This window comes from Atractosteus spatula, chromosome 7, assembly GCF_055471065.1.
Source record: "Atractosteus spatula isolate fAtrSpa1 chromosome 7, fAtrSpa1.hap1, whole genome shotgun sequence".
NCBI classification, from domain to species: domain Eukaryota; kingdom Metazoa; phylum Chordata; class Actinopteri; order Semionotiformes; family Lepisosteidae; genus Atractosteus; species Atractosteus spatula.
In genome coordinates this window covers 59,834,148-59,848,239 of record NC_142712.1, presented here as the reverse complement: position 1 = coordinate 59,848,239, position 14,092 = coordinate 59,834,148, and the positions used below count along the sequence as shown (strand labels likewise).

The window sequence follows — 14,092 nt, the reverse complement described above, 5'->3', positions numbered from 1 at the left end:
GTGTGCGATGAGGCTCATGTCTGGCAGGTAAGGCCACTGTTACATGAGCAGCATGACTGTGTGGGTTTTGACAAATGGGCAGAAGGTGAGGTCCCAGGATTTGACCAATGTTGCACTGTGCAGTGGGATTGCCTGCAATCTGCACAAGTGCAGTTCTAGAGCACTTAGACACTCCTGCCCCAACCACCACAACTGAGCCTCCCATTCGAGTGGTCTGTGGCACTCATCAGCCGGAGTATCAAGTCTGTGTCAGGATGCTCAACACAAACCCTTGATTCACTGCCGAAGAGGACTTGGCTCGGCTGTTGGCGAGCACCAGCGAAGCGGTTTCTCTCACCACCTTGTTCTGTTGCCTAGACAAACACTGCTGAGCTCTGGCTTTGCCTGATCACCTGACTGGTGAACAATGACTGTTTAAACAGCTGCCTCACAGCTGAAAGGCAGGTGTTCCTCACTACATGTCCAGAAACTGAAAAGGCTGCTTTCTGCTCTACAAAACACAGATTCTGATTAACAGTTATCTAAAACCAAAATAGCTAAACTTCTTGTACACCACCCAAGAATCATAATCCTGCATTAAGGAAGAAAAACCGTGAATACCAAGGAACAATGTGATTTAATAATATTTTTCATCCTGAAGAATTTGAGAGTGCTTCGTAGGAGGGGACCCACTTCAACAAACTTTAAAATGCAGTAGCCATCTGAGCGACACACAACAGCTAATCTGCACCAGGAGCCTCACTACACAACAGTGCAGAAGAGACAAATTACTTGTTAAAGAGGAACTGTCATCACAGCTTCTCGGACCAGTTATTAAATCTCAGAAACAAAATAAGATTTACAAATTCCAAATTGAACACAAAATCGTGGACTTTGTGAAAGTAATGTATGGTTGCCATGTTTTCACTAACAGCTGGTCTGTGTGGGCGAGAGTTAGAGATTGCCAGAATTGTGACATGAGGCGGCCATTCCCGCTCACTGGTCACTGTAACGACTCATGTTAATGCCATGCACGAGCAAAAAATTACAGGTTGTGTGGCAGACATTTCACCGTAGAACTGTTCCCATGTGATCTGCATGCAGAGTTAACAAGTAAGTAGTATCTGTCAGCCAAACAATATGTTTGCAATTTTTCGAATTGATTAAAAGAGATGTAGTCACAAGTCTGCTTGTTTATAATGTAATATGGCTTCTTCACCTCAACAGATGTTCAGTTGCCTTGTTCTAAATTGTTTTAAATTGCCACACATACCTGGAAATTTAAGCTTTTTACACATTACTGTACCCATGTTACTTTAATTGTAGTTTGAAATGCACTCATCAACGCCAATTCTTTCTAACCCCAAAATATAAAAATAGTGTTGCAGTTCCCCTTTAAGGGAGTACTTTAGGGAGGACAGATTGTACAAGCCCAAAGTGGAATTTATCCAGGACACTTGGCGTAACACCCTTGCTCTTTTGAGCAGTGCCACAGGGCCTTTTAAGTTAGTCAGAACCCTAGTTTAATACCAAAGCACAGCATCTCCTGTCACCATACTGTGATTTAGCCTGTAAACTCTGATGCAGAGGGAGCATCGCCACCTACTGGTCCTTTAAAAACATGAGTATTGCTTTCTTACTATGTGCAAGTCACTCATAGCATTATTCTCCCTCCCAGCCCCCATTTTGATAGAATTATTTATATTTTGGTGATGAATACTAATTAACTCTTATTGTTTATTGTTTCAATAAGGGGAGGTAGTGGAATAATTGTGGATGTAGAGACATCCAATTCCACCTTTTTCAGTATATAATGTAGATATAAATATGTATAAGCCCTATAAATGTAAAACAAGATCTTAATATAATTCCAACTCACTCAGCATTATAAAACAAAGAGAGCTAATTAATATTTATTCCCATAATTTCTAACAACTGTATGTATGAGCTGAACGGTGGCACTGTGGCTCAGGATCTGCGCCTGTGGCTGGAAGGTTGCTGGTTCGTATCCCGCAGCTGGCAGAAGAATCCTACTCTGTTGGGCCCCTGAGCAAGGCCCTTAACCCCAAGTGCTCCAGGGGCGCTGTACAATGGCTGACCCTGCGCTCTGACCCCCAGCTTCTCTCCCTATCTGTGTGTCTCATGGAGAGCAAGCTGGGGTATGCGAAAAAAGACAAATTCCTAATGCAAGAAATTGTATATGGCTAATAAAGTGATCTTATTTTATCTTAAATTACACTGTACACCCGAGACTTTATGAATCCAACTCAAGTTTTAGAAAGAGATGCCCCAGATAATTCCAGTGTCCCAGACCCAGTACAAACACCTAACATGAAATCTGAAATTAGTAACGATCTGTAGGCCCATATAATTCATCTCTGACATGAAGCTTCCTTTTAATGATCTCACTATTTTTTAATCTGACAATTTCCAAGTATCGGGTCGAGCAACAGAAAAAAGAAACGCGTTTTCAGCTGCTGAGATTTCTTCAGGTGAGTGAGCTGTGGTGTGTAGTGGTCTGAAACATTGTGTTTCTTCTTTCAACTTTCCAGCGTGGAGCTTTTACTTGTTCCTCTACAGCCGACACACGCTTGCACACCTCCCCACATGAACTATGCAAATGTAATATATGCCATGCATTGATTCCAAAGTTTTCCACGGCCTGTGATACCTTCTTAAACGCATGTGGCAACATAATCTCAAAATACACAGATATGGTTTCTCTATGCCCCACAAGATAAGAACCTCTCTCTTGTAATGTACTGACAAATCATTGTTTATTCACCAAGATGCCTCAAAGGGAGCACTGAAATAATGTCTCGTGAAGGCATGTTTATTAAATTAGGCAAAAACAACAGTTTATAACTGAATCATCCAGTCATCCTAGACTGGAGCACAGCCAGGTAAACCGTGATCTGTAAAGGCACCTGCTCTTGTGGTTATTTTATTTAACACTTGCCATGATTTATGACAATAATTTGTCAAAATGCAGTGTTTTGTAGCAATTCTTTTTCTTCAGCTCCCTGAGTTGCTGTCACGTACAATGACACAATTTTACACAAAAATATATACAGTATTTAAATTGAATTTCAATGCTTAACAAATGCCAGCCTTTTCTTGCTTCAAGCAAAACCAAGTTCATTACATCTTATTAGGTCAGGAAAGCTCAGAAGTCCATTCACAGCAGGCTGTCCTTGCCTGCTCCGATTTTATGTCCAGTGGCTTGATATACATTAACTGACCTACTTAGCAAGAAGCAAAACCAATGCAACCAATGACATGGCAGCATTCACCCTAAGAAAAGGAAAAATAAGTTAAAAAATAAATGTAGTACAACATGATTCTGGGATATCCAAATGCGGCAGATGCTATGAAAAGATTTCCCCAAAAATGGCATGCATTTCAAGTCAAATCAGCCTAACTAAATAACTCTCCTTCCTGCCCAGCGCTAGGCAAATCATCAATGGGACAAGAAAAACTATGAGGAGTTTTGTGTCCCTCCAGAGCCCAATGCCTAGTTGTGCTCTAAGAATTAACCATGACAACGTGGGATTAGTGGAAGTCCCTCCTAATCCATTCACTCAAGTGCAGGCCTCTGCCACCTGTCTCTTTAACACCCTCGCAGGAGTGGATGGCTTCTCCATGCCCCCTTTCATTTCTCCAGGCAAAGCGCACTCGAGAAAGGTCACCGGTCTGCCGAGCGGCCCCGCCGTGCAGCGCTACAAAGCGACACTGCAATGCCGACAGCAGCAGGCGGGACACAATCTCGGGAATGGTGCCTGGGATCGGGTCAGGGGCTAGAAAACTCCAGAGCGCGGAGGCATGCCAGAGACAGATTAAAGGCTACGTACGGAATAGAATGCAGGTTCTTCCTCCGGATCCAGCCCTGACATACTTCTGCCCAGCGGACTTCAGGCAACCTGTTTCCCCTCGATGGCATTGCTGCTCATACTAGGCGACATCGTCATCTGACTGCAGACCAAAATAGACTCCCACTGCGTGCTCTTCAGGCAACTTGTCCAGCTGTGTCAACTTTTCCGCCAATCGCAAAGTAGAGTGCTTGGTACTCAGCAGGCGTGGAGACCTTCAGCCCTGCCTGCTCTCGGAGAAAGCGGTGCTGAGCTGAGCTGAGCTGAGCTTGCAGGGCCTGCGCTGCCGGTCTGTCTGCAGCGCAGACGGCTCTGCGGCTCCTCCTGTGTTTACAGCTGCTGTCACAGCACAGGGGCACCGATTTCCAGCCCCTCGCTAGAAGCCGTGAGAGCAGCAGGCAGCCATTATCAGCACCCGTCAGGCCTGCAAGGAGAAGCCTCCCTCCGCAAGGTAAGACGGTCGCGGCTGAAGAGGCCCCCAGTGTTCATCTGCCAGCTCGAGTGACACTTGAGGCACACGCTACGCGTCTAAGCCGGGGGGAGTGAGCCAGGGACTCCGAGTCCAGTCTGATACTGGAATGCATGAATCATAACCAGCTGGCAGAGGAAAACAAAACAAAAAAAACGCAGGGGCTGCCGTGCTCAGGGCCCTGGTGGGTTGTGCTTTGAGCATGTGGTGTGTGATCGTGTGGGCTACACCAAAGGATCCCCCACACACGGGGACTCGATTTCCATCTAGGAGTGCACATAAAAGAGCATCTCTCTGAAGTAAACATGCAACAGTCAGGGAAAACAGGATCAGGGAATCTTATTTCCAGGGCATTTAGCGACACCACGCATGCCTACTTTTCAATATAGACTTCATTACCTGACCCTGCAGCTTGATTCCAGTTCTCATCTGTTGCATTTTAAAGCTCCTCTGCACATGAGACTGTACTGTGCATTGTTATGGGGTTCCAGGGGCTCTTTGTGAAGCTGTGCACTTGCACAAAAGAAAGGGTGAGTTCTACAATCATGACGAAACTTATAAAGCTCTTCTTGTGTGTGAGATTACAGCTTCTTCTGTACACATCTTAAGGGGCCTCTTTTTCAAATGCAAATCTTCAATTGGGTAGGTAATCCTGAAACAACACTGCTGGCTCTAATCGCCCGCTACTCTCTGCCCATGGACATCAAAGATGCACAAATAAGTGATACACGGTCACAAGTAACAGAGAAGGTCTATTTTGATTTTAGGCCTATTGAGATACATTTTATTTCTCAGCACATAACATAGTTTAATTTTAATGTTAATAAACATCAACCTTCTTTCAAGTTTTTCAATTCAGTTTTAGAATCTGAATTAACAATGAAGCAAACCAGAGGACACCTACTGTACTTGCAACAGGAGGCACGTCTTTACTCAAAAGGTGTTGGGAGTGTGGAACAACCTACCCAGTGGCTGAAGTCAATACCCTGGCATCTTTCAAGAAACAGATGGATAAGATCCTCGGATCAACTAGCTGGTAACAGTCGTATGATCTACTGTAGATGAGCTAAATGGCCACGTCCTGTATGCAACCTGTTGTACTTCTGAAGCGGATATGGGTTCACACACAGAACAGAAATCAAGAATTAAAAACAGAAACAGCTCTGCAAGCACCTGTGGGGTTATATAAAAACCCTCACTGCTGACCCTGACCACTAACCAACCTACACCTACTGTCTAAAATACAAATAAGAGAAAGCTATTTAACAGTGCACTGGGCAGGAAGACAAATTACTTAACTAGGCTGATTGGCATTTTAGGTCACTTTTTTTGAAAACGTTTTCCAGAGAATTTATAATATTTCAGAATCATGTTGTGCTACATTTTATCAGCTGCAAGGCCCCCTGGGCATGTAACTCTTGTGAAAACACTGAACTCTTGTTGAACACCATCAGGTTTTTGTATTGCAAAAGAAAATAAAGTTATTTCAAATTCATGCTTGGAGTAGGCAACAGGAAGATTACATATTTTTCGCGTCTTAAACAACCTTTATCTCAGCCTTTAAACCAGGTCTGCATAAAATACAGTGCTCATGGTGTCTACCGAACATGTGCAGTTATACTGCTGGCATCTTGAACTTGCAACTCCGAAACCTTACAACAGAATAACATCAAGAACTAAACTAACGACTAGATAGCCTTAAACTTTTTTTCTTCTGATCTAACCAACGTCCAACTTCCAAATGAACTATTTTTGACATAACGTCACTCTCATACTTTGTACAGTACTTCCTATTGAAGGTTTCCACAGAGTGTAAGTCTATGAAAATGCGATGGCTTTCTTGTGACAATTCAGACTTATAGTAATTCATGCGCTCTTAGAAAGCTCCCAGCAGAAAGGTTGTCTCAGTGCCAGGGGAAATCACACTACGGAAATGCATTGGGAAAAGACTGACACATTTAATCGCGGACGTCAGGTGTTGCTGTTATGTTGAGAAAACGTTACCAACGTCGCCTTTGCCTAACTTAAACCTCCAATCACTGTTGTTCTGCGAAGTGAACGCAAAGGGAGGAGGAAAACGCTCAGATGTAGGTAACATTCAAGTTCATTCAAAGACAAATGTAGGCATTTTATCAATGAATTGCTTTACAAAGTAAGTCAACATTGTGGTAAATGTAGTAAATAAAGTGAATGTTTTGCTTCAGTGCTGCGTTCCACTTCAACGTTGTTTCATTATTCAGTCAACAACGCCAACTGTCTCGAAAATTGCTACTACTCTGTGGGAGGGGGGGCCTGTCAATATTTCACCTAAAACCCTGAGCTTCTGCCTGGTCAGAAGCAGCCCTGGCATTGTTAATGTGTCCCCGAATTCACTCCCTCCGGGCGTCATTTCCATATTCTAGTCCTTCATGACATTCGTACTGTAAGGCGAGTGCACGCTTTTGCAAGAAGAGAAGGGCGTATAGAAAATGAGTTGGAGGTTCGCTTTTTAAAACAAAAAGAGTCCAACCCTGGTTAGCCTTGATGTGATGCCGTGCAACAAAAAACTGCTAAATGAAAATACGGGATCATCAGAAATCTGTAGGATCCAAAGGACAACTCCACAAAGTCGCTCCCGGTCTCCTCTCTCCTGAACAGCTCAAATATAATCGCCCTTATTTAAACACGCATGCTTTACCTTTGCTAACTAAAACATAGCAGGTGCACAAATTTTTAATTTGTCTTTAAAAGGGGAAAACGCGTATGGGGGAAACAATAAAGCAGTACATGAGGCCAGCATTATACAGACTACTGTATACTGAGTCATATCAACGCGATCACGCAAATACCTGCAAACTCAACCAACAGGAGGCTTTACCTTCAGGGCGATGTTGATGGGAGTGTTCCTGCCTTTGCCTCCTCCGTGCGATGATCCCGAGCTGTTGCTCCCCGATCTCTCCCTCCCATCCCCGCCTGGGCCCGCTCTCTTCCCCGCTCTCTCCCTGCCATCAAGCGCCGGGCCAAGCCGGTGCTGGCCAGCTCCACGCCGCCTGCCTTCGCTGCGGCAGTCCTTAGACATTGGCCAGGCGACGAAGCTTTTCTTTGTGATTTCTGAACAGAACGCTGATAAGATTTGCGCCTTAACGTGATGAGCTGCAAACCAGTGGCAAGAAAAAAAAAACTACACAAGGCACAGCTGACAGCTCCTGGACAACCTAAAGAGAAGCATGAAAGATTCTGACGCTTCGGTGACAGGCACAAAGATTAACCCAATGACTTATAAGCTTTTGACAATAGGGCGGGTACAAGACGTAAGACAGCCAATCAGACATAAGAATAATGAGGTCAAAGGCTGTTAGGATAGGTAGAACCGTGGCAACCAGGTAACCGAGGGAGGTACTACGTAATATGCATTTTGATTGGTTGATTTACGCAGCGACACAATGTAAACAAAAACTGTTCTCGACTGTGACGGTATTTTTCGGAGAGAAGTATTTGCCTACTTATCTAAATCTATGTGAACTAGACATGGTTGAGTAAGAATTATTCCGCAGCGATCAGAGGATCATTCAGTATTAGAAATCAAGTGTACTGAACCTTAATGTTAGAACTTTAGAAATAAACTGTAATTATTTATTATTCGCGTTATCTCGAATATGTTAGCAATGGAGCATATAAAACGGATTATTAAAAGTCATATAACATCGTTTTAGCATTGAACGTTGAAGATTTTACCACCGATAACTGAATATTTAAAAAAAAACACTCCACTTTTTGTTTTATTTACACCGTTGAAATATGAAGTATCGCTGCAGTAATCCCATAGGCAACTGTTAGAAAAATAAAATGGAGAAAATACATTTTTTCCTGGCTTCGTCAGGTACAACTCTTAGAAAAAAATAGCATTGTAGTATTTCAATGAAAACAAAGAAAACGACTCTTGCTTATCGGAAGTGACGCCAGGAGAGCGGGGATGGGTGTCGGGCGCATAAAAAGTGGGGTGTCCGCTTGGGTACTTTTGTTAAAGTTCATGGTCAAATGTGGGAGACGTTGGCACGTAAGGTAACTACAAGTACAGGGACTTGTACAATCAATGTTGGAGCTGTGTTCTCGGCGAAGTTCTCTGTGTGCTTGGGAAGTTAGGACATCTCTAAGCCGTGACTAGCTACTGTACATTCATGACAACAGGCTGTGAGCTTGCTCCCACCGCTACGCTGAACTTTCGTGGAAACAGACCGTCGGTTTCCAAAGACAAACAGTGGAATTGGCTTCGGCTGTCGCCGATAAGTTCGTCTTGTGCAAGGTTTGCAAACTAACGATGACATTTAAATATCGTTAATCGATTAATGTCGACACAGCTTCGTGAATGCCCTGAGCTAAAGCAGACGTTAAGAAGAGTGTAACAATCTCTGGTTGTGTTTATTTGTAGATGTCCAAGTTGGACTTTAGTCTTACTGCCTCTAGGGGATTTTGGAATGCCCTAATGGATTTAATTACTTAATTGAAAGCACCAGAACCACAAACCATTCTCATTTATAAGGTGCGCATAGGCTCATTTAAATGTTGAAAATATGTTCTTCCTACTAACAGCTGATCTTGTTTAGACAAGCTCTGCAGGATGCTGAAGTCTGCGCCTAAACCTCGGGTCGATTACAAGTAGCATAACGATGCATGCGTGGTATAGGAGTGACAGGCTTAAATTGAGCGATATGTTTAGTTTCAAGATTAAACGTATTGTGTAAAATATGTTCGTGCACTTGATCTGTTTTGAGCATCCTCAATTGAACTGACCGACTTCTTGCTTGTTCCTGAGCTGAAATTCCACCAGGTGGCACCCAAGTCCTGGGAGTGTTGAGCTTTGCTTATAAGGGTTTTTTTTCAAATCTTGCAGATCTTACATTCCAGTTCTTAGAGAGGATGAAGCGCATTATCTTGACTTGGGCACTGTTTGCACTCTGTTCGTGTGCCTCTGAAAACAAGGCCAGCACCTTCAATGCTGAGGATCCCGAGTATGACGGGAGCATCTTCTTCAGAAATGAGGTAAATGGGTTGAGTCTCCATTTTGTATGCCGTTCAGGGATTATTTTGGAATTATTTAACATTTTCTTTTAGATATTACGGATATTTGGTGCTGTTCTCGTACATCACTATTAGATTAACGCATTTGATTCTAAGGTTAATTCTAGTGGCAACATTTTGGGGGGGGGGGGGGGGTTTCCCTTGCAAGTGCTTTCTCACATCTCACACTGTTTTGTAACCCTGAGGACCAAGATGAGATCGAGAAGCTCAGTCCAGAGGAACAGAAACGGAGGTTGGCAGTAATTGTGAAGAAGATTGACACAGATTTGGATGGCTTTCTAACTGAAGGTTGGTCCTCTTCCAATGCATCGTGCATGTAAAAATGAATATCTGTATCCATTATTATTTGTGTGAATTCATACATGTATATTCTCTCCATGGCTGCATGGTGTCTAGGATAATTGGCATCTCTAAACTGGCCCCTGTGCGAGTGTGTCTTGCAATAGGCTATCAGTCGTCAATTGAATGGATCTGTGGGCTGGTGCATTTGATTTTAAAGTCTCCCTTGTCATGATAACTCAAATTTAAATTGAAATAAATCACAAGGCTGTTTCAAACCCCTCCTAATTGTGACCCTTTTTTTCCCCCACTTCCCCAGGCGAGATCAGTTTATGGATACAGCAGGTTTATAGACGATATGCTGTAGAAGATGTGGCAGAGAAGTTCTTGGAATTTGATAAAGACGGTGATGGGGCTGTATCTTGGAATGAATACACCCTGCTGGTACATGATCGCATCATTGACATGGACGAGGATAAGGTGCTGGAAAACTCTGAAGAAAAATCTCTTCACTTCGTAGGTTCTGTTTTTTTCTAATCCTATTGAATCTCCATCAGTTGTTCTTCAACTTTTGCGTGCTTTGGCTTGGGGAAGTCATGTGATGTTGTCTGATTTTGTCCCCTTAGTTGCACTTGAAGGAAAAGCAGCGCTTCGATCATGCCAATACAGATGGGAAACCTGGTTTGAATGTAACAGAGTTGCTTGCTTTTTTGCATCCATCAGAAGTGGACCATATGTTTGTAAGTTTATACTAATTACATACAGTATGTATTTCTGTATCTGTTTGCACAATACAATTCCAAACATGTGTGACTCATGGGGAAATGTCTGTAAGGTACTGCCCACATCCATTTACTTGATTTGGACATTTGTTCAATTGTAGAAGTATGCCATCGAGGACGTGTTGAATGAATACGATCGAGACAACGATGGGTTTATCAGTCTGCATGAATTTCTAGGTGATCTTCGAAGTCCAGGTGAGTTATAAACTTAAAGCTTAGTTTCCTTCATGTCAGGTGCTCTAGTTTAGCTACTGCCCATCAGCTGGGTACGTACAGTGCCTTGCAAAAGCATGCAGATCCTTTAAAAGTTTTCAAATGTTGCTGGATTACAAATGATACTTGCACGTCTTTTTCCAGTCAGGACTGTTATTGCAGGCTCATATGCTCGAACAGAAAAGGGCACTGCAATGGCTTAAGTCAGAATATCCCCACTGAACAAAAACCACGAACCTCTGGAACGTAGAAGTAAATTGTAACAAAAGGAGACGAAAGTTCATGATATTCTGGTTTGTTTCACTGTGACGGGTAACCACAAGTGTTTTAGACCAAGTTAAGCAGGCGACTTTGAGCCCGCAGCTGTCCTTTGGTGTGTGTTGGAGTTTTAATTGTGGTCTTGTGAATGTTTGTGTGTTGGATCAAAGATGGAGTAAATCAATCGCAGTGGGAAATTGAGGAGAAACTGCGCTTTGTGAACCTCTACGACCGGGACAACGATGGCAAACTGAACTATGAGGAGCAGTTGCTGTGGGTGGCGCCCAATAGTTACGGCACAGCAAGGGAGGAGGTGAGGCCGCCCTCTCGGTTCACTAAAAGACCCCCTGCTGCAGCGCTGCAGCTTCTCGCTCTCTAGGATCTTGATGTTTGAAGAATTCATGCACGCCTGCAGCAGAAATACAGTAAAGGATTTCTCTAGCTTGTCGCAATCGTCAGATGATTTAGTATTTCATTTAATTTGGTGGTTGGACTCAAATTTGCAACTGGTAGAGCAGCTATAATAAGTCATGAATGTCTCTGTTAAAACAACATCCTAGACTTGGAGTACGACTGTGATATGAGTGCAGTCCATTGAGCAGCAGAGCCAACATTCCAGGGAAAAAAAGCAAAAAAAAAACAAACACTTCTATAGTCCAGTTTTCTGTGCAGATTGGCAGCTTGACACATGTTTTCTTTGACAACGTATTCTTTTCAGAACAGCTATATCATTATATCTGTTTGCAAGTTGAGGTTCTGTAATTCATTTCAGTCTTTTTCAAGAGCTAGTGCTGAAACATGTTTACATGTTTGGAAACTGCATTAATCTGAATTACTCTCCAGAATGTAAATTCAGGGTGATCAAATCTTTAAAGAATTCTGGGATAATTGAATATAAATGTCATGAAATATTAAGTATTATTTTAGAAAGTGTATATGAATCCTTTAAACTCTGATTCCATTTTCTTAGTATTGTCTAAGAATGGTGTGCAGGGTCTGGTTGACCTGAGTGCACTTTGTTCATTAAAGAGTTGCACAGTAACAACCTAACTAACATGACGCTGTTAACTTGATATGTTGATGGAGAATAAACTGTGTAGGAGTTGCTGAATTCAGTTAACTGAATTTAAACCCAGCGTCCCTGTTTAAAATAGGAGTGGAGATTAATAAGGATTAACAGTTTGCTCTGCATTTCTATTATTGCACTTATCGAATGCTTGTTAATGTTAGTTCAATAAGAATTTATATTATTTTATTATAATTCGGGGATGGTCAGAATGTTTGGCACATCTAGAATCCTAATTTCATTCGCGATCAGCAGGGATGATTTTAACAAGGTCGTTTCATAGCCATTTTGGATGGCAGTTAAATGCAGTTTTTTTAAAAAAAAACAAAACAGGCGCTCCACCTGATCCAGGAGATGGACCGGAATGGGGATGGCAGGTTATCGGAAATGGAGATCATGAGCAACATGCAGACTTTCATGGACAGCGAAGTGACTGACTACGGCAGGCAGCTCCATTCTGTGCATGATGAACTTTAGTTTCAAATTTTTTTTTATTTTTTTATAAATAAAAATGCACTGTTTTTCCCCACTATAGTGTTAATTATTTTGTGTTGTGGAAGCCCAGGCGTCTACATCATGAGCTGTAAACGAGAAAATAGGCACATCTTTTCCAGCCTGTGCACACTGACATGTGCTGGTTGTCCAGTAGTGTAGAATGTGTGTTTTTAAAACTGAAATTAAGAACTATTCTGCTCAAATATGGGGCGGAGCGGTGGCACTGTGGCTAAGGATCTGCACCTGTAGCCGGAAGGTTGCCAGTTCAAATCCCACAGCTGGCAGAGGAATCCTACTCTGTTGGGCCCTGAGCAAGGCCCTTAACCCCAACTGCTCCAGGGGTGCTGTACAATGGCTGACCCTGCACTCTGACCCCAAGCTTCTCTCCCTGTCTGTGTGTTTCAAGGAGAGCAAGCTGGGGTATGCAAAAAGACAAATTCCTAATGCAAGAAATTGTATATGGCTAATAAAGTAAAGTGATCTTATCTTAAAAAAACATGGAAAAGTGTGAGGTCTAATATTTATAAAGTGGATTTCTTTTCAGTGAAGTTTTAATGCTCTGGAATAAATGGAAACTACAGGAAGATAGTTCATAAGTTGTTGTTTTTTTAGCATGCTTGTTTTACGTTTACCAGGACTTGATTCTTTGCAATTATTATTTTAAATTGATCAATGTAATGATGTCATAAGAGTTATTAAACTTGTCCTTTTGCTCTTCATGATGCAATCAATATCACTGATATTTGGGGGGAGATACTGATAGATTAACTGGGCCTTACCCACCTCACCTAATGTTACAAAACAGCTGTAAATTCTAGGCTTGTTGGAAAGCTGTCAAAAAAAGAAATTAGTAATACACAGCATTACTCAATTCTCGGCCCAGGACATGAATTTCCGCAAAGAGTAGCTAAACCAGAGACCATGTTGCATCATTATCCTTTTTGGTTTCTCTATACCTGCTCATACATGAACACCTAGAAAAGATACGGTGTAGGTCCCAGGAAAGTTTTTTATAATGCACTTTCAAAGAGGAAAAAATAAGTATTCAGAGCAAAGAATTTTGGGAACCCCTGTAGTAGTTTGCCTAGCTATCGAGATTTTTTGGTAGGGCAATTGATTGACTTAAGAAATCATAACGAATTGCTGTAGGCAGGGGTGCAGAAAGGTTTTGAACACTGCTTACCAATTAAAGTGTAAGTGAAAGGTTTAAAAAAGGAAACTATTTTTAGAAATATTTGATCAATTTCTCAGGTTTTAAATACTACACATCACGTCCACAACACTTTGTACCGTGCTGTACGGAAGGAAAAAAAGGAAATTACAACCTATCGGCAGGGGTGTCATAATTGACACCATCACTGCTGTGTCTTGTTTCTGCGTTTTGCAAGCCTTTCCTGGTAACGGCTTGCACAATCAACTGCACAGCTCAAAACATGTTTAACTTCTGTGTTGTAAAATTGTTCACTCCTTTACCTCTATTTAACAAATGTACATATTTTCCCAGCACAATTTCAGCACAGAAGTCCTAGCTGGTGTAGCATTCAAATAACAATGCTTCGGTTTTATTTGCTGTCTTTCAAGCACCCTTCTGTGGTCAATGACATCATTTGACAGTTTCTTCCTC

General features: G+C 42.2%; 2 protein-coding genes across 6 annotated transcripts in view; one reads left to right on the top strand and one right to left on the bottom strand.

Annotated features, from left to right (window-relative positions):
* scaper (S-phase cyclin A-associated protein in the ER) overlaps nt 1-7,535 on the bottom strand; it is a 125,785-nt gene extending 118,250 nt beyond the window's left edge. For 2 of the 3 annotated variants that reach the window (XM_088921049.1, XM_088921050.1), the window contains exon 1: nt 7,175-7,535. In XM_088921049.1, the coding sequence (XP_088777175.1) occupies nt 7,175-7,375 (201 nt within the window). In that variant the 5' untranslated portion in view covers nt 7,376-7,535. Of the gene's footprint in view, nt 1-3,830; nt 4,162-7,174 lie in introns of those variants that run through there. The other variant, XM_088921052.1, reaches the window with a different exon arrangement.
* On the top strand, nt 4,201-12,502 carry rcn2 (reticulocalbin 2). 3 transcript variants are annotated; one of them, XM_088921056.1, is made up of 8 exons: nt 4,201-4,299; nt 9,188-9,336; nt 9,561-9,663; nt 9,974-10,170; nt 10,281-10,394; nt 10,538-10,631; nt 11,078-11,220; nt 12,307-12,502. In XM_088921056.1, exons 2-8 carry the CDS (start codon nt 9,214-9,216, stop codon nt 12,448-12,450), a joined length of 918 nt encoding a protein of 305 aa, XP_088777182.1. In that variant the 5' UTR covers nt 4,201-4,299; nt 9,188-9,213; the 3' UTR covers nt 12,451-12,502. The 3 variants fall into 3 exon arrangements, with proteins under 3 accessions (XP_088777182.1, XP_088777181.1, XP_088777180.1); XM_088921055.1 differs by lacking the exon at nt 4,201-4,299 and adding an exon at nt 8,279-8,358; XM_088921054.1 differs by lacking the exon at nt 4,201-4,299 and adding an exon at nt 8,368-8,599.
* Nucleotides 12,503-14,092: the final 1,590 nt, after the last annotated feature.

Bases quoted from the DNA above. Each gene is read 5' to 3' on its own strand.
- rcn2 (XM_088921056.1), top strand. From the start codon at position 9,214: ATGAAGCGCATTATCTTGACTTGGGCACTGTTTGCACTCTGTTCGTGT. The intron at 10,171-10,280 runs GTAGGTTCTGTT...TTGTCCCCTTAG, and splicing joins AAGAAAAATCTCTTCACTTC to TTGCACTTGAAGGAAAAGCA. The intron at 10,395-10,537 runs GTAAGTTTATAC...GTTCAATTGTAG, and splicing joins CAGAAGTGGACCATATGTTT to AAGTATGCCATCGAGGACGT.